This window comes from Mastigoproctus giganteus, chromosome 12 (genome assembly GCF_048544385.1).
Source record: "Mastigoproctus giganteus isolate SK-2022 chromosome 12, ASM4854438v1, whole genome shotgun sequence".
In the NCBI taxonomy this organism is placed as follows: Eukaryota; Metazoa; Arthropoda; class Arachnida; order Uropygi; family Thelyphonidae; genus Mastigoproctus; species Mastigoproctus giganteus.
Genome location: NC_143586.1, coordinates 155,422,011 through 155,446,241, shown reverse-complemented (window position 1 = coordinate 155,446,241; position 24,231 = coordinate 155,422,011). Strand labels below are relative to the sequence as shown.

The following is a 24,231-nucleotide window of genomic DNA, read 5'->3' as shown; positions in this document are numbered from 1 at the left end:
ATATATATATATATATACTGATGTGGGAATTAGTTAAAAATACTACTGTCGAGAGTAAATCTTGTGTTCATAAAGGTAACTACAATGATCTTAGAGTTTTAAATTCTTTTCAGTGGGGGTTGATTGATGATGTTATCTAGAAATACTAAATGAGAAGCATTCAGGGAAGTAATCATAGAAGCTACTAAGCTTTTTATACCAATAAAGAGATACAGTTCACGATTTAGACCTAAATGGATGTCCATTGAACTGATGAGATTAGTGGCAGGGAAGTAAAATGCATGAGCTAATGATATACAGTATATACAAACTGGTTTGCAATCAAGTGACTGGGGGGGGGGGATTATGCAAGCTAAGGATGTTATGAGATGTCTTTGGCTAAGAATACAAAGAAAAGTAAAAAAGAATCTTTTGCTGTTGTTGATATTAGAGAGAAAAGGATGCACCACATTGACCAAATAGATAACAATGGCATAACTATTGATGCTCCTGTTCGCCTGTTTGTCAAGGTTGCTGAAAAACTGAATTAAAGAGGAAGTATACCAAATGCTACAGGGTACAGAACAATTGAAATCTGAAATTTTGATTGTTCTGTATCATATCTTGGGATGCTGATTGGAGTAATTGTAGCTTTTGGAGGTTGAGAGTAGATTTGACCCAGTGAGCTAGAGAAGTGTTAGGCAGAATTAATATATACTGAGCTGCAGTAGAAAGATAACTTCGAATGAGAGCAGCACAGGAATGACTAGGCATGCCCAACATACTTGCCTATGTGCCTCAGGGAAAGTGACTACCTTGAATTTTGTATTTTCTTTCCAGTTATCCATAATTCATATTCTTTGGAAAAAGTTAGGCATCATAGCTTTGACAAACAGGGATTGTGACTGAGCAACCTGCTTGAGTATGTTCTGAGGAACATACTCAAGCAGATTGATGGAACAAATGACATCACCTCAACATGCATGCTGGGAATGACTGTACTTCTGGAATTTGAAGCAAAGAATGGGATTTGGAATGTAAAGTCGAATTCGATAATTTAAATAGCCAGCTTTAATTGTGGATGGTAACTCTGGATTACTGAATGTTAAAATGATGGATCTAGTTGGAACGAGATTTCCATCTATTTTAGTCATGATCCAATTTGCATTGATTACTTTTTGATTGCTGAGTTCCTTAACTAGTTACCCTTCAGAGACTGTAAGTAGGTCCCACTCTGTGATGATGCCGTTTGATGAATTTAAGGTATTGTGGGAAGTAATGGATACTGGCTGCTCACCAAATGTTGTTGTCTTTAACAGCCACTGGGAATTTTTTGAGATAGCTGTTTCAATCAGGATGTATCCAGATTGTAGGATTGTACCATTTTTGGTGATCCAGTGAAAGATTCCAAGTATTTTATTTTACATATTTGTGTACTTCTCTTCGAAGCCTTTTTGGTTGATTAGTGTCATTATCGATATCAGAAGGTCTGGTCTTGAACTTGAAGGCTTTAAAGGGGAAAAAAATTGTTTGAATCCATGATCGCTCCTTTTGGCCCTGGGAGTTTATCTTTACCACCTAGGTCACCAGCCCTGCCACAGGGAGGCAAGAGCAGTGCCACTCAGTAGCCAAGTATAGTGGTTAGTGCAATTAGTAAAACTAATTAAAAATTAGAGGAAAAGGTACTTTTCTTTCTTTGGATTCTGTTCTTAAGGCATTTAAGAAAGTAGAGCTACTTAACAGAAAAATTTAGTAAGTAAAGAGAAAACAAAAGTAAACTCAGTCAAAGGAGAGAAAATGCTCTTTAATCACACAGGAATTGTTTAGCCATGGAAATGCTTGGCATCCGGGCTATCTAGCAATTAATCAAACTCTTTTACACTGTATAAGGCTATCTGTAGCAGGGTATCAGTGGAAATGATTCCATGCTCTATTTTCTTGTTTCTACACAATCATTATTCCACTAAGATTTTAGATGGGAGGGAAAATGAGAATGTGTTAGGGATTGCCAGTTGAGATGCATGAAGAAGAGTGGTTACGACATGCATTAATGCTGCTTATCAATCTGGATGATTTGTGCATCCAAGTCTGCCATCTGAACATTTTTCAATTTGCCTTCTTTGTCTTTCAGCAAGGTGACAGTTCAGTTTATGTATAATTGTCTCTGTGGCACCCAGACTGATGTCCATCTCCACCTATATTTGTGTATCCAAGTGGAACATCCAAAAAAAAAAAAAAAAGTAGATAGACCACTTAGCCATCAGGGAGCAGGCACCACTCGGGCAACCGCATCCCGGTGTCTGTTCCTGGCATGTGGGTCTACTATACTGTCTGTGTAAATAACACAAAAATCCCACACCCACCAGCAGTAGTGCAAGTCTGATGGGTGCCAGCGGCTCCCACTTCTAGGCTGCCCAAACAGAACCAGCAAACAAAAAATAAATAAATAAATAAAAATTCACTCTTCAACCAGCCCACAGGGAACAAACCCATATTAGTAAATTCTACTGGTGCCAGCAAAGCAAAAAAAAAAAAAAAAACCCTTTACTGGCCGGCCAAAGAAAGAATACTCGCAAAGTGCAATCCCACATCAGTAATACTTAACTGATGCCAGCAAAAAAAAAAAAGTATAGTCATTCAATCATACAAAAGCCTAATCTACAATCAAAATAGATAGCTGCTTCCTTTTAAGGAACACACTCTTACAAAATTCCTGTAACAGCTTAAAACATTTTTCATCAATCAACCATTCTGTTTCAGTTCCCCTATTCAATGTAGGCAAGCTAGCTCTTAAATTACTACTGAATTCTTCATGAACTGGGCAATCATATAAAACATGATCCCAAGTCTCGAACCTACAGGAGAACAACAGATCTGTTTCCAGACCTAGATCACATAGCTTAGATTTTAATGTCCCATTAACAAATAAGACACTTCCACAGTTGGGTAAAACCACTCAAGTCTTCTTACCCATATTAAAACTTACTTTATGAATAAATAGCAACATATCCACAGTATTACTAGTAACATATCCAGTATTACTTGTGCTCCAAAGAGGTTCTGCCATATTTCATTTAACTTTAACCATATATTCTTTTCCAAGTTTCCTATCTACCAAAATGTCATTAGTAATACCCAAAAATGAAATCTGAATTCCTTTTCTTAAAATATAGCTGAACGCCCTAAACGCTATACAGGTAACCCTAGTATAACATGGTAGTTAGATAGATAGATGTGTTTTGCACTACACAAAATCTTGTGTAGTGCAAAACAGTGTTATACGGGACTAAAAACTTGTACAAAAAGGGGGGTTACACTCCAAGGACCTAGATAGATGTGTTTTGCACTACACAAAATCTTGTGTAGTGCAAAACAGTGTTATACGGGACTAAAAACTTGTACAAAAAGGGGGGTTACACTCCAAGGACCTAGATCAATACACCATTCCTTTAACAAAATGTTAACAAAACTGACAAAAATACACCATTATAGATATCATGTGTCTTCTGCTCTCTTTAAAAAATCATTAATCTGGGTTTGTTTGCTTTTGCTTGATAGATCTTTGTAATTTCATTGTATGGAACCAGGCATTTTTGAACTTTGGGCACCTTTCAGTCGAAGAAGGCGCCTCTGTAGCCAGGTGGGCAGGAGCAGCAGTGCGTAGCACATGGTTCTTGATTAGACCGGGGTTCGAGCCCGGAATGACCACCGCATATCCCAGGAGCAATATGGCCTTAGTAACTAATGCTCCTAAAAATCAAATAACAACGACGACAGTCGAAGAATCTGAATTCAAAAAATAATATTCTAACTGATCGGCTAACTTTATGCCTTTCTGTATACTTTTTAGAGTAAATTTTTGGAAGTTCAGAATTTTCATCGGCACTATCATCTTCTGAGAATTGATTTGATTTGCCTCTAATTCCATTTCCACCAAATCTGCTTTGCCAGCCTTGTTTTCTACCAGTAATTATTGAATGTCTTCAGTAATCATATATATTTTTTAGGAGTATCAGCGGCTAAGGCTACGTTGCTTGCTCTGTGTGTTAAAACTGCATGTGTGTTGAGGTCGATTTTCTATTTTTCTGGGAGAAAAACCATGCTACCCTCGCCTGAGACCGACTAACTCGGCCACGTTGTGAAAAAGAGACAAAAATTCCTCCTGTCATCGACAGGATTCGAACTTAGGTCCTTTCCACCCGGTGTGGGGATGATGTGAATTCTACAAACTGTGCTACCCACGAGGGCTTCAGTAGTCATATCATCAAAACCTTCCCCTCCTACCGACTTAGCAAGTTCTACTATCGCATGGATTCTGTTTTCTCTCAGTATGACCATATTTCCCAAATGAACTGACTCTGGCCATATATTTTTCCAACACACATTTAATGTTGACAGTTTTACTTCTTTGAGTGATAAAGCTATGATTCAGGTACAGTTCACAATTGAAAAATGTTTCCACGCCTCCATCACTTCAATTTTCCACCAATTCAATTCGGAATCAATTTTTTCCCAAATCCATTGTAACAATTTTCTGATGTAATGAGTTTCAAAGGTATATATAATGCTTTGATCTAATTAAAGAAGTTGTACTAGGTGATAGGAACATTACTTCAAGGTCTGGATGACTTAAATCTTTTGGATGGCCTGGCACGTTATCCAATAGTAATAAAACTTTGAAATCTAGATTTTTTCCACAAGTTCAACTAGCAGAAGTTCAATAGCACAGAACCTAACATGGGGATTTCCCAATAATTTTTTTCGCATAACTAGTGAGCCAAAAGCAGGATTCACAAAAAAGAATGGAAACGTTGAAAAATTACATCCAACATAATAGTAGAGTTTTTCCCTGCACAAAAGCTCAAAACCATGTTATGCAAGGTTGCCACAATTCTCTAACTGTGTTAGAGTGAAACCGTGTTATATAAGTACAATGTTGTGCGAGGACTGCCACATTTTATCAATCATGTTAGAGCGAAACTGTTGTAGACGTACCATGTTATATGGGGGTTGCCTGTATATAAATCTAATGGAAGAGTGCTAGCAATTACCTGCACTGCATGTGTAGAGACGGTTTTACATACTCTTAATATTGTTAGCAACATGGATCTCTGAATTCAGTTAATCTTATTCCTAAATTTAATTACATTAATTCTCTTAAACCAGATAGAAGCAGCATATGATACTATAGGTAAGAATATAACCTTATAATATAACCCAAGGAACCTTTTATTGAGTCCCCAGCCCTTTCTAGTAAACCTTACAATAGAGGCAGTAAATTTTTTAACCTTGCCACTCAGATATTAAAGATGTGCCACAAAAAACATATTATCATCTATAATTATATCAAGGATATAATTATTCTGCTTTTATTATTAATAAGCATACGAGGAGACCTACTGTAATCAAGTTTCCCTTCAGTCAACATCAAAACCACCTTAGTAGAAGATATACTAAGTTTATTATCTGTAGCGAGACTATCCACAACCATCTTAATTTTACCCTCTATGTCTCTCCTTGATTTTCTTTGCAGCACGCCAAACACCAAATCATCAGCATATGCGGTTTTATGACAATCAAGTGTATCATCATGCAGCCACATATTAAGTTTGTTTGTTATTTGGTTTTCAGGAGCATTAGCAACTAAGGCCATATTGCTCCGGGGATATGCGGTGGTCATTCCCTGACCTTTCCGCATCCTCTGTATTTGGTGGTGACAGGCTTGAATCCCGGTCTAATCAAGAAGCGTGTGCTACGCGCTGCTGCTGCTCCTTCCCACCTGGCTACGGAGGCGCCACATATTAAGTACCAGATTCCAGAAGACTGGTCTTAACACTGATTCCTGTGGGCAACCTCTGTTAATATTTCGTTCAGATTTAGAATGTGGTGCCCTGACAATAATTCTCTTCCCATTTAAATAATCTCTAATTATTCTGTATAATAAATCTGGGCACTGTAGTGCTCTCAAAGAGGCCAACACACTCATGCCAAACAGTGTCAAAGGCTCCCTCAAAATCAATGAAGAGGTTTAAGACATTTGCAATTAGAGGAGTTTATACTATAATTAACAAGATCATATATTGCATCTTCTGTTGAGCTTTTCCTTTTAAAACCAAATTGATGAGGAAAATCTAAATTCCTGGACAAAAATAAAGCCTCCAATCTGATTAATATCAATCTATCCAAAACTTTACAAAGATTTGGTAACAATGAGATAGGCCAATAGCCTCTTGGATCAGTAACTGGTTTGCCTGGTTTCCTTATTAATTTTAGTAAAGCCATCTTCTAGAACCCAGGTACAGTCCCAAAAAATAGACCATTTATTAAACATATTTAATATAAGATCAGGAAAGGTATCTACAATTTTAATAATACAGCTATTTTCAAGCTTATCAATTCCTGGAGTTTTATTAACATTCATTTAGAGCAAACTGACCTACGTTCAGTAATATTAAACAATTCAACATCATTATTACCAACGTACCTAAGAATCTCTTCCCTAACCTTCCTCTGATATTCAGAATCCTCACTTATGGTCATCCATCAAAAATAATTTATCGGTTATTGTACTTATAGTTGTTAACAATCAGTAGTTTCCCCCATTATCAGAAGTAACTGTACTTATTGCATTATTTAAATTTAGTTTATCCCTGGTTAGCTTAAACAGGAGCCCCCATGAGAAAATCTCCGTATCAGAAACACCTAACTGTTTTCGGGGAACCCACTAGTCCTTTAAACTTTTTTTTAAAATAAAACAAGGACTAATTTTTCCCACTGCTTATTCTCTAGTAGAATGCAGGTTCAAGAAAAATAGGGCAGTTTGTGGTATACCTGTTCAAAATCTTTTGGCTTTGCTGTTTTTTGCTGAATTGTCAGATATATCAGTCAGATCAAGACTCATCTGGAGGTCCTGAGGGCAGCACCTTTATTGTCAGCCATGACTTGATCTTTTTAGCCAGGAGGTAGCTGACTTTACTGTACAGTTTCCAGCTTCTTCATGTGGATGCAAGAGTGTGACAGCATGTTGTTAGCAAGCAGAGAAATAGCAGTATATTGTGAGCAGAAATAGAAGATCAATAAAAACTATTACTCACCCTAAGAAAAAAAGCTAAATTGCAATTAAAAAAAAAAAAAATCACCTGGTTACTAAATAACTTGTTGCTCAAGAACTTATTTAAATGAAATCAATAAAAGTTTTGTTATTCTGAAAAGAACTGTGAACGGGGAAGGAATAATGTATGAAGTAATGAAATTTTTGGATATGGCACACAAGTGGCAAGAATATACTCCACTCCTTGACATAACATGGCCTCAACAAATCCCTAGTGCACACACTACTCTGATTCCCTCTCATTGTCTGGCAGGGTACAGGCAGCAAGGTTATACACTAGCTGCTCTGAATGCCTCATAGAGAGTTACCAATGGGTTTAGTCCAGTGGACTAGCTAGTGGCCAGCCTGTGAACACCATTTTAGAGCTGTACCCTAAAAATTTAAGGAAGATTGGATCTCACCATGATGGCCATCATAACCTCAAAAGACATCAATTATACTGCATGATAGATAAGATGAGCGGGTTTGCAGGAGTAAACATGGGTTTCACCACTTTAAGCCTCCAATAAGCAAAGTGGTGGTACAGGCTGGCCTCGATTAATGCGATTAATTCATCCCGTGAGCGCATCGCGCAAAACGGAAATGTGTTAATCGAATATAATAAGCAATACGAAAAATTATAATTGGTCCTTGACCTTCTGGAATGTCCATAAAGAATTTTAAAAATACCTTTTAAATAACTTTTTAACTGCATACAATGTAAAAGATAATGAAAATAATTAAGGAATTAAATGTTTATTGCATAAAACAGCAGTTCCCCAACTGTGTGCTGCGGAATATTTTAAATTTTCGAGGGAAACACAGCGATACTCAACATCTGTTGGACACCGCGCGAACTACTAGCTCGAGGCAGTTCACAGTTTCAGTATTTCTTATTAATTTGTTTGGACCTAACTACTAAATGGAACTGTTGGGTATTTCTCTTGGTCTGGGTGCACCTTGAAAAAATTACTGAGACACTTAAGGGCGCCGTGAACCGAGAAAGTTTGGGAACCTCTGACATAAAATACACAATGAAGAAATGACTGTTGTGGAAATATTTGAACAGTGTTGACTCTTTTCATCAATCAATTTCTGATAGCCAACAACAATCTTCTCTGGGCCCTGGCGAAATAAATATCGCAGAAAACCAAAAACCTTTTGTTTGAGGTTCTCTGCGATACGAAAGATTTCATCTAATTCTTTTACCGTTATCTCCTTCGTGGTAACATTTTCATCTGGCTCATTTAAAAATTTGAATTTTTATGCAAGTGTGCATTGACTTTATTAGCAGGAGACAAACAAGTAACACATCTTCTTCAAATGGTTGATGGAAAACACCAAGATGGGCAGCAGGCAAACGTTTGTTTATTGACTGTACAACTCGCGGTAAGCTTAATGCGTGATTCAAATCTTTTTTAACTATTGCATTAAAAAAAAAAATCGCGTTAACTTGAAATTTGCATCATGTAAAGCGAAAAGTGGTATAATTTTTCAAATAGTGTTAACTGAAAATCGCGTTAATCGAACTCGCGTTATGCGAGGTCTGGCCGTATTGCATCAGTTGATGAGAGTCATTTACCACCTAGTATTGCTTGTTAATTCAGAGGGGCAGAATTCCTCTGTGTGGTGGAATGCTACACCTTAACCCCTGCTTACATTGGTTCACACCTGGTTGGTCACCTCTACTATACTGTTAGTAACCACTATTGAGAAGGTGCAAGCAGGGAATTTGGTTGTTGCAGTATGACTGGACTTCACCAAAATTTGGTCCAGATGGTTCAAATATTCCATTAATATCAATTCCATCAGCTTTTTCAACTCCTAGTTGACAAGCCTCAAGGAACTACAGTAAACCCCCGCTATTCGCAGTATCTGTATTCGCAGTTGCTGATTTAATATAAAATGAAACCTAAAAAAATGTGAATTTTAAAGCGCCGTGAACATTTTCCGCCATAAAAAAACATGGGTGTGGCTAAAATTATCTTTCACGGTCAAAACAGCGCTCAGTGGGTGGGGGGGTGACAAAATCGCAAGCGTGAATATTTCCAACTAATCTTATTTGTTCAGTATGTGTTCTGCGCTTGTCATGGAAGGTTTCGTCGTTTGCTTTTAAATGCTTATAAATTGAATAAATTTATCAATTTATAAATTGATATTCTTACAAAAGTGAAAAATCTACCATTTTGCAGACAGACTTTTTTCCGTATGTTAACGGTTAAAAGAAAGTGACTTTATTGTGGACAAGTTCTTTTCTAACCCCTACAAAAATATGGCTACGAATAACAAGGGAAATGTGAAAAGATCAAAGAAGGTGATGACATTAGCGAATAAAATTGAGTTATTAGACAAAATTTCTAATGGCGAAAGCATCTCCTCAGTGGCAAAACATTATAAAATCAATGAGTCAACGGTACAATCAATCAAGAAATCGGAAGAAAAAATCCACCGCAGTGTCCGCGAAAACTCGCTAATTGCTTCAAAAATTTGCTCTGTAACTCGTGATGTTAAATTAGAAAAAATGGAAAAGGCTTTAAATCTGTGGATAGAAGACCAAACTCGAAATAAAATTCTGTTAAGTTCACTCATCATTCGTGAAAAGGCAAAACTCCTCTATCAATACTTTAGCGAAACTGGTGATAGCACTGGCGGAATAAGTTTTTTAGATAGCAAAGGCGCTGGTTTGAAAGATTTGTTTTAAATTTCTAATAAATATTATATTTAATATTAAATTGTTTCTTATTTTCATTTCGATGCCATATGCTTGCATTTCGCTATGTACATAGTCATATTATGAAGGTACATATAATACATACATAGACAAAATTTTAGACTAGTTTTTCTTATATATTTCATAATTTGGAACGGAACCCCTTTATTACTATGGGAGCCATAACTCAGTATTCGCACCATTTCTCAGGAAGGCACCTCCATAGCCAGGTGGGAAGGAGCAGCAGTGCGTAGCACATGCTTCTTGATTAGACCGGGGTTCGAGCCCGTCACCACCAAATACGAAGGACACGGAAAGGTCAGGAAATGACCACCGCATATCCCGGAGCAATATGGCCTTAGTTGCTAATGCTCCTAAAAACCAAATAACAACAACAACATTTCTCAGGAATGTAACCCCGGCGAATAGCGGGGGTTTATTGTATATTTAAATTTTTCATTAAAAAATAAACAAACATGAGCAGAGGCATATGATGCACGAAAGCAAGCTTATATAGAATCAGAAAAAGAAAAAGAAAAAAGAAACTTCCCATTTCACTCAACCATTTGCTCCAAAAGTTTTTCCAACTCTTCCTTCATCTTATTTAAGCCATCAACTTCCACAACAACAGATAGAAGTTTGTTCCATCTGTTGTTGTGGAAGTTGATGGCTTAAATCCACTGGCTAAAGGCAAATTTCAGAAACATATATTCTATAACTGTCCTTCCTCAATTTGAGCTTATGCTCCCTCAGGTTTGGAATCTGAGCAAGAGGAAGAATCCCATCAGCACTGAGCCTGTTCAAACCATTCAAGGCCTTATACACCTCAAATCAGATCACCTCACAGGTGCCTAATCTCCAGATGCTGCAATTTGCAGAACTTCAGCCTTCCTTCTAAGAGCACCCCTTTGTTTCCCTCACCAGTCTTGTTGCCCTTCTCTGTACTCATTTTAGCAACTCTACATCCTTCCTAAAATGAGGCCTCCAGACTTGTATGCAGTACTCCCAGAAATGGTGATGCGATATACCACAATATGGTATATCGTATCACCATTTCTGGGCCACCAACCACGATCTTGACCCCAAACGTGACTTTGAAATAGTAGACCACTCACGGCACTCTCGCCACCGCCTATGGCTAGAGTCACTCAACATAGTAAGCAATCCAAAGGCATTAAATCGCCAGAAAGGCATACGTCTACATCCCATCGTGGAGACAACCCTTTTATTGCTGGATGATCAGTGGCGTAGAAAGCAGCACACGTCCGCGCAACAACAATGACGCATGATTAACGTGCCTTACTCAGCTCGTATTGTATTTAAATTTGTATTTAATTTGTCAGTTGACAAAGGGACACGCGTCCCGAAAGCTACTGATTTTTGTTAATATATTTGTATAACTGGTTTATAACTAACTTAAGTGTATATTAAACAGTAAGGTTCTCACTTTTCATTCATAATTACTAAAAAAAAGGGGAAAAAAAGGATAGTAATAAAAGTTCATATTGAAAAATTTTTGTTCATAATAAATGAACCAAAAGAGTGTTACAACATAATAATAATAATAAATAACAAACAACACTGGAAAGTTAACTTTTTGAAAGATTCCTGAACTTAACCTGCATATAAATATACTTACAGGGTTGTATGTACAGCAGTTTTTGAAAACTAGTTTTACATCAGCAAGATATTCTCCTACAGTGATATAATGATTAAAATGACTAGGGGAAAGTTTTTGTTTAATGGTTGAAAGATCCATTGGCTTAGTTATTACTTTGTAGTAATTTGGTACCTATAAAATAAAGACAGTAATATTTAAATACTGAAGAAAGTTACTGAAAATCTTAGAGGATTTAATTTAATTAAATAAAATGCTACTCAAAAATATGTTATTAATCACTAAACACTTCACTACATGAATTAATGAATTTTAAATAATGCACCTAGCCAAAGAGCTAATAACAGTGAAGTAAAAATTATAAAAGGAGACTCAAGAATGATAAAATGATAAAGCAGTTTGAATGTGACAGCATTTCTACTGTGATCAAAAAAATAATGTAGCAGTTGTTGTTCCTTTTACTGTACTATACACAGGAGAATCTCGATAATCAAAGCCTTAGTCTTGGATTATCAAGATTATTGTTATTTATGGAGTGATAAACAACAGAATATATTTTGTAATTTGATTTCTTAAAACAAATAAAAAAAAAATCTTTAAAAGAATGATAACAAAATTATGCAATTAATGAAACACCTTAACAAAACAAGCAGAAAAATGTATTGAGTGAAGGATATCATGTGGATTGATTAATTCTTAACTTCTATGAAAAACACTATACTCCACCTGAAACTAACAATAGCATTTTGACATTTTGTCATTACATCCCAGCTAAAGACTTTTCTCACAAGACTTGAAAATAGAATCTTTAAGTAAGTCCAATCATTTCATCAGCAAACAGCAAATGAATTTAGCATTTGTCATTATATCCCTAGTCAGTCAACTTTTCTTATCAGACTTAAAAACAGTTTAAAAATTCAATTCAAAAAGTTGTCAGCAATCATTATTGAATGTGCTGGGTGTAGGAAATTTTGTTTACTTTGTAACAGAGATCAGTATATTAATTATTTTATTAATTTTATATGGAGTAGAGTGTTTTTCACATATAATTTACATACAATAATTAGACATAAAAATACATATTTTACTCATACTTTAGTTTTATAGCAAGGTACATTGTATAAAACTAAATGTCCATTTCGTTTTATGCTCATTTAATGTCCATTTAGCAAATATCCTAAATGTCCAAATAATTAAAACAGTGTTTCAAAACTTAATTTACATGTTTTGATACTTATGTTAATGCATGAAAAAAAAATTTTAATTAAATTTTCTGTTTATACTCTGGCACGACAACCAAGTCAGCAGAGTTAAATCGTCAATACAAATATTTATCGTATTTAGTAGTCACGGGCTTGAACCCCGGTCCACTCAAGGAACGCATGCTAAGCACTCTCGCTCCTAACCACTCAGCTAAGTCAGGCCTTTGAAGTTATTACATAAGCATAAGTGTCTTTTTTTTTTTTTTTTTAGCTAGTGGCAACTTCAGATTAATTGGAGGCCTGTATTAGTGCAAAGACACTCTAGTGGTCAAATGCGAAAGTAACACAGTTTGTGCTGTTTATGGTTCTAGCTCGCCTGACTGATAAAAATGGTGATATTCTTGTACACTCTATCATGTAAACTACTCAGATCATATGTTGCTGTCCCAGAGTATAAGAAAAATTTTGTTTTATTTATATCATATATTTTCAATAACAATAATTTTTTCAATAACTTGCTATAATGCAGAGAATTACAAAATATACTGGAAATAAGCACTTCTTTTTTGTAGCATGCATTAACTCTTTTCACCATGTTTTCAGAAACAAAGAAGTGTTACCTCTTCTGTCTGAAAGCACCTCTCAATATTTTGTTGGATTTTTTTTTAAATGTAAGAAGGCTGTATAAGAGTACTACACATTGTATTAAATCATCCCCCCACTCAATGACAAACTCTGTATTTCCATGAAATGTCCAGGTATACCAAGGTAGTATAATTTAGTTACTCCTTATGGTTTTTGAATATAAACAGTGCAGATGACAAGTTAATTTCAAGTATGATAATTAGAAGTAATGATGAATTGCTTTCTGTCAATCTGTTAAATTATATTTAATGTGGAGAGGCCTAATCATTATTTGCCAACAAACTGCCAATCATTTTATCTTTTGACCAATTATCAGAAGAAGAAAGAAAATTGCATGTAAAAAAAAAATAAAATAATTGTATTTAATTGTAATTTAATGTTGATACGACTGGATTTGAAAATTTGGCTTTATTATTACAGCAGTCCCCCGTTATAACGCAGTTCGCTTTACGCTGATTCGCTATAACGCTGTTCTTAGATTATAACCCGTATCTTACTATAACGCTCTTTTACAGATTGCTTTTTGGCATATTTAACGAAAGTGTTTCATTTGTTGGATTCGATAGTTGAAAATGAATACCAAAACAGCATTAAAACGTTTCCCACGCCGACTTGAGAAATTTTCCCACGCTCAGTGAAATTTTCTCGCACGCTAATTTAATTGCAGTACCGTGACTTGTTACATAGTTCTGAGATCAACATTTTAAAAAATGATCAAGTATATTGCTTGTAATATTTGCGTTATATGCATTTATCCGAAGTCTAGTCATCACTCAGTATCGTATAGACATCGTGCGAAACGGACAGTTTACTTGAACATTGTATCATAATTAATGCAACCACAGTTACATTTTCAAAGAGTTAATAATGGCAGATATGAATGAAAAAGCAACAACGTCTGAGCGCAGTACGAAGACTATAAATATAAGAAAAAGCCTGAATTTGAAAATTAAATTAGACACTTTGAAGCGAATCGATTCCGGTCAAAGACAAGCGGATGTGTGCCATAATTTAGGACTTGCAAGTTTAACTGTAAGAACAGTGGCAGTGATCACAGTGTGCTGAAGTGGGATTTACTCAAAGAGGTAACTACCATTAGGGGTAAAGGGAAGGGTTATTGCTTCCGTAAAGGCGACTACGATGGACTGAGACAGTATTTAAATTCTATACAGTGGGACCAACTGATGATGTTACCAACAGCAAATTCAAAATGGGAAGCATTCAAAGAACTTATCTTGGAAGCTACTAGGCTTTACATACCAACTAAGAAATATTGTTCAAGGTTTAGGCCAAAATGGATGTCAGATGAACTAATGAGGCATATGGCAGAGAAGAAAAATGCATGGGATACTTACAAATTAACACATGACACAGAAGCCTATGATAGATACAAGTTGATATGCAACCAAGTTACAAAGGAGGTTAGGCAGGCGAAGGCAGATTACGAGAAATCCTTGGCAAGGGATGCAAAGAAAAACAGCAAAGAGTTCTTTACTTATGTAAACTCTAGAAGGAAGGGGATGAATCAGATTGGTCCACTTGATATTGATGGGTCAACTGTTGATGATCCTGCTCAGGTAGCTAACAAACTAAATGAATATTTTGCATCGACATTCACACATGAGGAGTTATTCAGCAAGGGGAATGCCAGAGGTGTATTCAACTCTAGCAGTAAGCTACAGAATCTTGAAATAACTGGGAGTAAAGTGGAGGAGAAACTGTTGAAGATAAACACAAGAAAGGCACCCGGGGTGGATGGGATCTATCCAGTTATATTAAAGGAGGCAGCAAAGGAAGTAAGCAAACCCTTAGCCATAATTATGAGAGCTTCCTTGGACTCAGGGGAGGTACCCATAGACTGGAAATGTGCAAATGTGACCCCAATTCACAAAGGAGGATCAAAGGCTGACACAAGTAATTATAGACCTGTGAGCTTAACTTCTGTTCCAGGAAAATTAATGGAGGCACTGGTTAAAGAAGCACTGCAGGATCATTTAGACAAGACTTCATTTATAGCTCAGACACAGCATGGATTTGTTAAGGGGAAGTCATGCCTGACCAACTTGATTGGATACTATAATGCAGTCACAAAAGAACTGGATGCAGGGTTTGGTTTGGTTTTATTGGCGCATTAGCATCTAAGGCTATAATGCGCCCTGGATGCAGGGAATAACTTTGATATTATATACTTGGATCTTAGAAAGGCTTTTGATACTGTTGCACATGGAAGACTGCTACACAAATTGGAGCAGTGTGACATTGGAGGAAAATTGCTGCTATGGATAAAGGGGTGGTTGAGGGGGAGAAGACAGAGAGTGGTAATCAATGGACACTGCTCATCGTGGACTAATGTTATTAGTGGAGTCCCTCAGGGCTCAGTGTTGGGTCCATTATTGTTTTCTGTATTTATAAATGATATTGATGATGGTATATCAAGCTTAATGTCCAAGTTTGCAGATGATACAAAGGTTGGCAGGGTTGTCAAGGACACTACTGACACTATGCTGCTGCAACAGGATCTGGAAAGGTTGAGCAGATGGGCTGAGAGGTGGCAAATGAAGTTTAACATTGACAAATGTAAAGTACTACACATGGGAAAAAGCAACCCCAGAGCAACGTATCAACTCTGTGGTACTACACTGACAGTGGTAGAGAATGAAAGGGACTTGGGGGTGATTGTGCAGGCAGATATGAAGTTCTCTGAGCAGTGCAGATGGGCTGCAAGAGTAGCTCATGGAGTATTGTCAATGATATACAGGAATTTTTCCAGCAGGGATAATCACCTGAGCTCAGAAAAATCACCTGAGAGGGCATAAATTCAAATTGAGGAAAGACAGATGTAGGATAGACGTGCGGAAATTTGCCTTTAGCCAGCGGGTGGTTGGTTGGTGGAACAGACTGCCATCCCTTGTGGTGGAGGTTGATAGCCTAAATAAGTTTAGGGCTCAGCTGGACAGGTATTTTGAACGAACAGAGGGGTGAAGTGGAAGGGGTTTTTTTTTTTTTTTTTTGGCTGATGCTGCATAAGCTTGCTTTCTTGCATCAAATGCCTCTACTAATGCTAATGCTAATGCTAACAATTATAAAAAAATAAAGAATTAATTTTAGCAGTGGGAAAGATAGCTGTTCCACTGCAAGCAACTAGGGCTAGGCCAGCTATTAGGATTGAAATGGAAAGACTAACTAATTTTATTGAAGATAATATCCAATGCAGAATTCAGTTAAGTTAAATATTAAAAAAAAAAAAAAAAAAGGAGAGAGAGAGAGAGAGAGAGAGATTAGCCAATATGATGATCTGAAGAAAACTCACCAAAAAAAAAAAAAAAAAAAATGTGGAACCATTTAAAACTAGTAGGGGCTGGTTGAATAGATTTAAAATCCAGGGAGAAGCCGCAAGTGCAAATTAAGGAGCCGAAACTTTCAAAAAAGAACTTGTTAAAATTATTGAAGAGGGGTATTATGTGTTATACTTCTCAACAAGTTTTTATCACAGATGAAGCAGGACTTTTGTGGAAATTAATGCCTAAAAGAAGTTTCATATTGAAAGAAGAAAAAACATGCAAAGGTTTCAAAGCAGCGAAGGATTGGTTGACTTTATTGTTGGGTGGTAACGCTGCAGGGGATTTAAAATTAATACCCCTTTTAGTTTATTTAGAAGAGGACCAAAGTTCAACCCAAAATCGACACATTTTTCTTGATTAAATTCATCAATTAAATTAAATCAATTTAGATCAATTAAATTCATGATTTTAATTAGAATTTTAAGCTTAATTTTGATACATAAGTAGTTACCACATAATTATATACGTACATAATGCAGAATATTTTATATGTAGAAATATTTGAATATTAAATATTTTGACCGACATTTGTGCACCTTTTCACTACCATTTATTATTGATTAGGAAATATTCTATGGTACCGACCACAACTCACAAATACACATGTTACCTTATGGGAATATGGCGCTCGCTTAGCGCGGATTCACTTAGCGCTCTGTTTTTACGGAACGAATTATCAGCGTTAAGCGGGGATCACCTGTATAGTGAAAGGGGTTTCTTCTTTCTCTCTTAATAATATGCACTGTACAGTGGTGCCTTGCAATTCGACTATAATCCGTCGCCGAATTAGAGTCGAATTGCGAATTTGTCAAATTGCGGGTCAATATTTTCCATATAAGTTTATGAAAAATTAATTAATTCGTTGTTGGAGAGAAACACACAGTATTATTGACTTTACTATATTCTACCACATAACAAACGAAATTACAAAATACATAATGAGTACATACATTTCATTGAGCCTTAGATGTTGGAAGGATGTTTTATTTATCTTGTTCTACCCTTTCTCTTCTCCTCTTGGCTTGAATGGGGATGAGGATTGATCAAGAGTGGACTGTCTCTCCCTCTTTTTCAAGATAGCCTTGAAGTGATGCATAGTAGTGTTGTTAAACAAGTCTGTCATTCTAATTACAACAGCAGTGTTGAGGTGCCATTTTAAACAAGCAGACTGCACCTTCTCCTAATGGAATAAAATTTCTTTAATGGCAGCTGTTGGCATCGGCCCTTTTTCACTGTCTTCTTTTTCTTCAAGTGAAATTTCCTTTTCTCTCTCTTTTGCTTCCTGTTCGCTGAGTGTTTTGAGTTCTTCCACGGTTGGTTCGTCATCGTGATCCTCCACAAGCTCTTCCACATCAGCCTCATCAACTTCTCCAATGTCGAGGTTCTCTGCCGTCGAAATGATTTCTCGCATGGCCGCAGTTGCTTCTGATTCTTCAGTGGCTTGGACTGCATTGTTGTCATCCCGAAAAAAGGAAGGAACGAGTTTCTTCCATGATGCACGAAGGGTCCTCTGTACACTCCCTCCCAGGCAGTTTTAATAAAGGAAATGGCGTGAAGAATATTGAACTCAGTCTTTCAGAACTCCTTCAGTGTCTTATCAGAAGAATGAGCCACGTCAAAAAGCTGTGAAAACAAAGCCTTGGTGTAAAGTTTTTTAAAACAGGCAATTACTTCTTGATCCATGGGTTGGATCAGTGATGTGGTGTTTGGAGGCAAAAACTGGACTTTGATGAAATCAAGGTCAATTTCAAGAATGTTTGCCAAGTCTTGAGAATGAGTACTAGCATTGTCAAGAATCAGCAATGCTTTCAAAGGTAAATTGTTGTCAATGAGCAATTTTTTTATGTTCGGGGCAAACTCCTCAAAAATCCAATCTTTGAATACTTTCTGGTCCACCCAGGCTTTTGCATTGGATCTCCACATCACTGGCAGTTTGGACTTGATGATTTTCTTCCCAAAGCAGCAAGGATTTTTAGAGTGGTAAACGAGAAGTGGCTTTACTTTAAAGTCTCCACTTGCATTTGCTGCCAATAACAAGGTAAGCCTATCTTTCATAGGCTTATGTCCTGGGAGCGTCACTTCTTCTTGCATGATGTATGTTTGATTTGGTAAGCGCTTCCAAAATAACCCAGTTTCATCCCCGTTAAAAATTTGCTGCGGCAAGTAGCCTTCCTTCATGATTAAATCTTCAAATTTTTTCACAAACACTTTTGCAGCCTTTTTATCTGCACTAGCTGCTTCCCCATGTCTGAGAACACTATGGATACCTGTTCTACCTTTGAATCTGTGAAACCACCCACGACTTGCCTTGAATTCATCAGTTTGATCTGAGATACGTCCTGGAATTTTCTTCTGCAATTCTTCAAAAATTAACCTAGCCTTCTCACAGATCATTGCCTGAGTTACTGGATCTCCTTTCATCTGTCTTTCTCTAATCCAGGTAAGAAGCAGCCTTTCCATTTCTTCATTGATTAAAGATCTGTTTCTGTCAGAAATTTTCATTGCTCCAGCGAACACCCTAGCACCTATAATCTTGTCTCCTTGTTGCCAAAAAAGTTGCCATGGTTGACCTAGGAACGCCATACTCTTGAGCTACATCTGTAATTGTTCTACCTTTCTGCACTTTTTCTATAATTTCTTTCTTCTTTTCTATGCTCAACCAAGTGTGTTTCTTTCCTGAATTATTCCGCTGTTCACTTCTCTTTGGACCGATTATCAAATTTCACTCAAAAAATAAATAACTGCCAAAGCACAAAATTTTTTACTTTATGAGAAATGCAGAATTATAAATTAGCACAAACAACTAGAGCAAATGTGAACTCAGACTACGATTATTAACGAGATAATGTTGTCTCATAACTGACGGCATACCTGTAGCTATTTTTGAGAGCGGCTAACGTAGCTGAATGATTGAGGGATCTATTCCTGCTTTAGATATCATTGGTTAAATGTTACTCTCGCTCTTTAATACCATTGGTTAAAATGTATGAAGCAGCCATCACTATTTAGTGCTATTTACTAATGTTAAACGCAGTTACGTAATCCAGCAAAGAATTCTATCGTGCAATATCATGTAGCGTTTTCGCTGGCCTGCGAAATCCGACTGTCGAATAGCGGTACGTCGAATTGCAAGGCACCACCTGTATTGTTTATGCTACATCTGCTTACAATTTGAGATGTGTGGTCTCACACGTTAGGGATATGTATGCATGATTTTATTGTTAAACGAGTTAGAAAATATATTAGAGAAACAAACGTAAATGAAAAATATGCATTATTAATGTTAGCATTAGCATTAGTAGAGGCATTTGATGCAAGAAAGCAAGCTTATGCAGCATCAGCCAAAAAAAAAAAAAAAAAACCCACTTCCACTTCACCCCTCTGTTCGTTCAAAATACCTGTCCAGCTGAGCCTTAAACTTATTTAGGCTATCAACTTCCACCACAAGGGATGGAAGTCTGTTCCACCAACCAACCACCCGCTGGCTAAAGGCAAATTTCCGCACGTCTATCCTACATCTGTCTTTCCTCAATTTGAATTTATGACCTCTCAGGTGATTTTTCTGAGCTAGAGGAAGAATCCCATCAGCATTGAGCATGCTTAAACCATTCAAGGCTTTATACACCTCTATCAGATCACCTCGCTGGTGCCTAGTCTCCAGACACTGTAATTTGCAAAACTTAAGCCTTTCTTCGTAAGAGCAACCCTTTGTTCCATTCACTAATCTTGTTGCCCTATTCTGTACTCGTTCCAGCAGCTCTACATCTTTCTTGAAATGAGCTGTATACAGTACTCTAGGTGTGGCCTGACCATTGCCTTATACAATGGAATAATCACCTCCTTATCCCTACTGGAAAAATTCCTGTATATCATTGACAATACTCCATGAGCTACTCTTGCAGCCCGTCTGCACTGCTCAGAAAACTTCATATCTGCCTGCACAACCACCCCCAAGTCCTTTTCATTCTCTACCACTGTCAGTGTAGTACCACAGAGTTGATACGTTGCTCCGGGGTTGCTGTTTCCCATGTGTAGTACTTTACATTTGTCAATGTTAAACTTCATTTTCCACCTCTCAGCCCATCTGCTCAACCTTTCCAGATCCCGTTGCAGCAGCATAGTGTCAGTAGTGTCCTTGACAACCCTGCCAACCTTTGTATCGTCTGCAAACTTGGACATTAAGCTTGATATACCATCATCAATATCATTTATAAATACAGAAAACAATAATGGACCCAACACTGAGCCCTGAGGGACTCCACTAATAACATTAGTCCACGATGAGCAGTGTCCATTGTTTACCACTCTCTGTCTTCTCCCCCTCATCCCTTTATCCATAGCAGCAATTTGCCTCCAATGTCACACTGCTCCAATTTGTGTAGCAGTCTTCCATGTGCAACAGTATCAAAAGCCTTTCTAAGATCTAAGTATATAATATCAAAGTTATTCCCTGCATCCAGTTCTTTTGTGACTGCATCATAGTATCCAATCAAGTTGGTCAGGCATGACTTCCCCTTAACAAAACCATGCTGTGTCTGAGCTATAACTGAAGTCTTGTCTAAATGATCCTGCAGTGCTTCTTTAACCAGTGCCTCCATTAATTTTCCTGGAACAGAAGTTAAGCTCACAGGTCTATAATTACTTGTGTCAGCCTTTGATCCTCCTTTGTGAATTGGGGTCACATTTGCACATTTCCAGTCTATGGGTACCTCCCCTGAGTCCAAGGAAGCTCTCATAATTATGGCTAAGGGTTTGCTTACTTCCTTTGCTATCTCCTTTAATATAACTGGATAGATCCCATCCACCCCGGGTGCCTTTCTTGTGTTTATCTTCAACAGTTTCTCCTCCACTTTACTCCCAGTTATTTCAAGATTCTGTAGCTTACTGCTAGAGTTGAATACACCTCTGGCATTCCCCTTGCTGAATAACTCCTCATGTGTGAATGTCGATGCAAAATATTCATTTAGTTTGTAGCTACCTGAGCAGGATCATCAACAGTTGACCCATCAATATCAAGTGGACCAATCTGATTCATCCCCTTCCTTCTAGAGTTTACATAAGTAAAGAACTCTTTGCTGTTTTTCTTTGCATCCCTTGCCAAGGATTTCTCGTAATCTGCCTTCGCCTGTCTAACCTCCTTTGTAACTTGGTTGCATATCAACTTGTATCTATCATAGGCTTCTGTGTCATGTGTTAATTTGTAAGTATCCCATGCATTTTTCTTCTCTGCCATATGCCTCATTAGTTCATCTGACATCCATTTTGGCCTAAACCTTGAACAATATTTCTTAGTTGGTATGTAAAGCCTAGTAGCTTCCAAGATAAGTTCTTTGAATGCTTCCCATTTTGAATTTGCTGTTGGTAACATCATCAGTTGGTCCCATTGTATAGAATTTAAATATTGTCTCAGACCATCGTAGTCGCCTTTACGGAAGCAATAACCCTTCCCTTTACCCCTAATGGTAGTTACCTCTTTCAGTAAATCCCACTTCAGCACACTGTGATCACTGCCACCTAGTGGTCATTTATCTGCAGATTCTTAATGCATGAAGAATCACTGCTGATAATCAAATCAAGAGTATTACTCCCTCTAGTTGCCTCACGAACATGCTGATGTAGAAAACAATCATCCAATAAATCCACAAAAGCCCTGCTAGTGCGTGAGTAACCAGCCCCCAAATTCCAGTCAATATCTGGGAAATTAAAATCTCCCATTATAAGACTCTCTGATTTACTGGCCCACTCTATTTCCCTGTACAGTTCCTTATTATACTCATCAGAGTCATTAGGCCTATAGCACACTCCTACTCTCAATTTTGATCTCCCAATGCTTATGTCACACCAAACTGACTCGACACTGCACTGTCCAGTGATGTCGACTGGTTTCACTTCCTTGGATTTTATGTGTTTCTTAACTAATAGCATAACCCCTCCCCCCTTCCTATCCTGTCTATCCTTTCTGTAGACGTTGTACTCCCCAAATTGCAGTTCTGCATCCCTTATATCTGTGTGACACCACGTCTCTGATATCCCAACAATATCTGCCTTTGATGTTTTGAGCAATACCTCAAATTCATCAAATTTATTTACTAAACTCCTAGCATTGGTGTACACACAAGTATACTTGCACCTGTTTCTATTCTTAGCTACCCTAACACAACCCATGTGTTTACTTGTACCGCAATGGCTCCCAGCAGTCTCTGAAATACCATGCATCTTGTTTTTCAGGCTTCTGCTCATTCTAATAGAAGCAGTGCAAGAATCTCTTTCACTTCTGCCAGTGGCTACTGTCAATCTATTGGTCTTTGTCTCCCCCCCAAGCTAGCAGTTTTCCGACCCACCTAACACTGCCTCGATAGCATCAGCAAATATTCTTGCACCCTTTCTATTTAAGTGTATCCCATCCCTGTAGAAGCAATCTCTCCTGTTAACAAGTACAGTCCAGGCTGAAAAAAATTCTACCCCTTGAGCCTTGCACAATCTTTCCAGGGCCGAATTGATCGACAAGGCTCTCATCCTATACTCCCTCCTATCGTGTCTGGGCAGAATTGCAGACACTTTCAAATTCAACCCTAATTCTCGGCTTTTGTTCAGCAGTGACCTGTACTTGTTAAGTAATTCTGCCGGTCTCCTACTCTTAATATTATTGGTGCCAACGTGTACAACTATATCACCTTTTGTGCCTAAAAATGTTTGTTTGTGGATATTTGGAAATACTAATGGATCTTAAGACATATATATCTTAAATATAAAAGGAAAACAATAAGTAGTCAATAACAATACACATGTATTTTGCAATTGTATAAATGCAACACTAGTAAGAAGCCAACAGTTACATATGAAAAAGGAAAGTGTAATAAAGTCAGAGGTAACATGAAATCAATTCCTTGCAGGTTGAAGGTTATTCAGGTATGGCCAGAGTATTGTTCTATATTTCTATATTAAAGGACTACTGACAGGCAAATTTATAATTACAAAGCCAATAGTACAATTGTCAGTCTACTGACTAACACTTGCATTTTCTTGAGGAGAAACAACATTATTGAACAGCTCAGTCAGGAGAGATTGGAAGCTGCTGAGATCAATCTTTGCTTCCAAATAATTTTCATAGCATAATAAATTTCAGCAGCTCATATTGAACAATTTAATTCTCACTGGCTTCTCAGGGACTATGACTAGTGACCACCTCCTGGTGGGTTAGTTTATGCAGAAACAAGGACTAATAATCATAAGGAAAACTATTTACACTTGACATTTTTTGGATACAACACTTCCCTACTTTTAAGTAATGATGGCATTCCTGAAAGAGGAATCTACATTATTTAAAATGCTGAGATAGTAAGATGAGTGCTAAGACCATAACTTTTCCCTATAAAACTTAATACAGTAAACAAAAAAAAAAAAAAAAAAAAAAAAACAATAAAAGGATGAGGTAGCCCTATGCTTTAAACAGACTGTCAAAGCAATGCCTCCTCTTTTAAATAAACGTCAAATTTCCCCTCTCAATAGGAGCAGCATTGGTGGTGGAATATCAAGGCAATGCATGGAAATACAAAGTTTGTTCTGTTGTGAGCAATAACACTACAGCTTTTTTTTGGTTAGAACTTTTATTAGTGTTATTTATTCAAATTGGTTTTATTCAAATT

General features: G+C 37.2%; 1 protein-coding gene across 1 annotated transcript in view; it reads right to left on the bottom strand.

The window, feature by feature from the left end:
* Positions 1-24,231, bottom strand: part of LOC150077530 (transcription intermediary factor 1-alpha-like) — a 337,193-nt gene that overhangs the window by 11,078 nt on the left and 301,884 nt on the right. Inside the window, exon 14 of the mRNA XM_090385676.1 lies at positions 11,419-11,571. Within this exon, the coding sequence (XP_090241802.1) occupies positions 11,419-11,571 (153 nt within the window). The remainder of the gene's footprint in view (positions 1-11,418; positions 11,572-24,231) is intronic.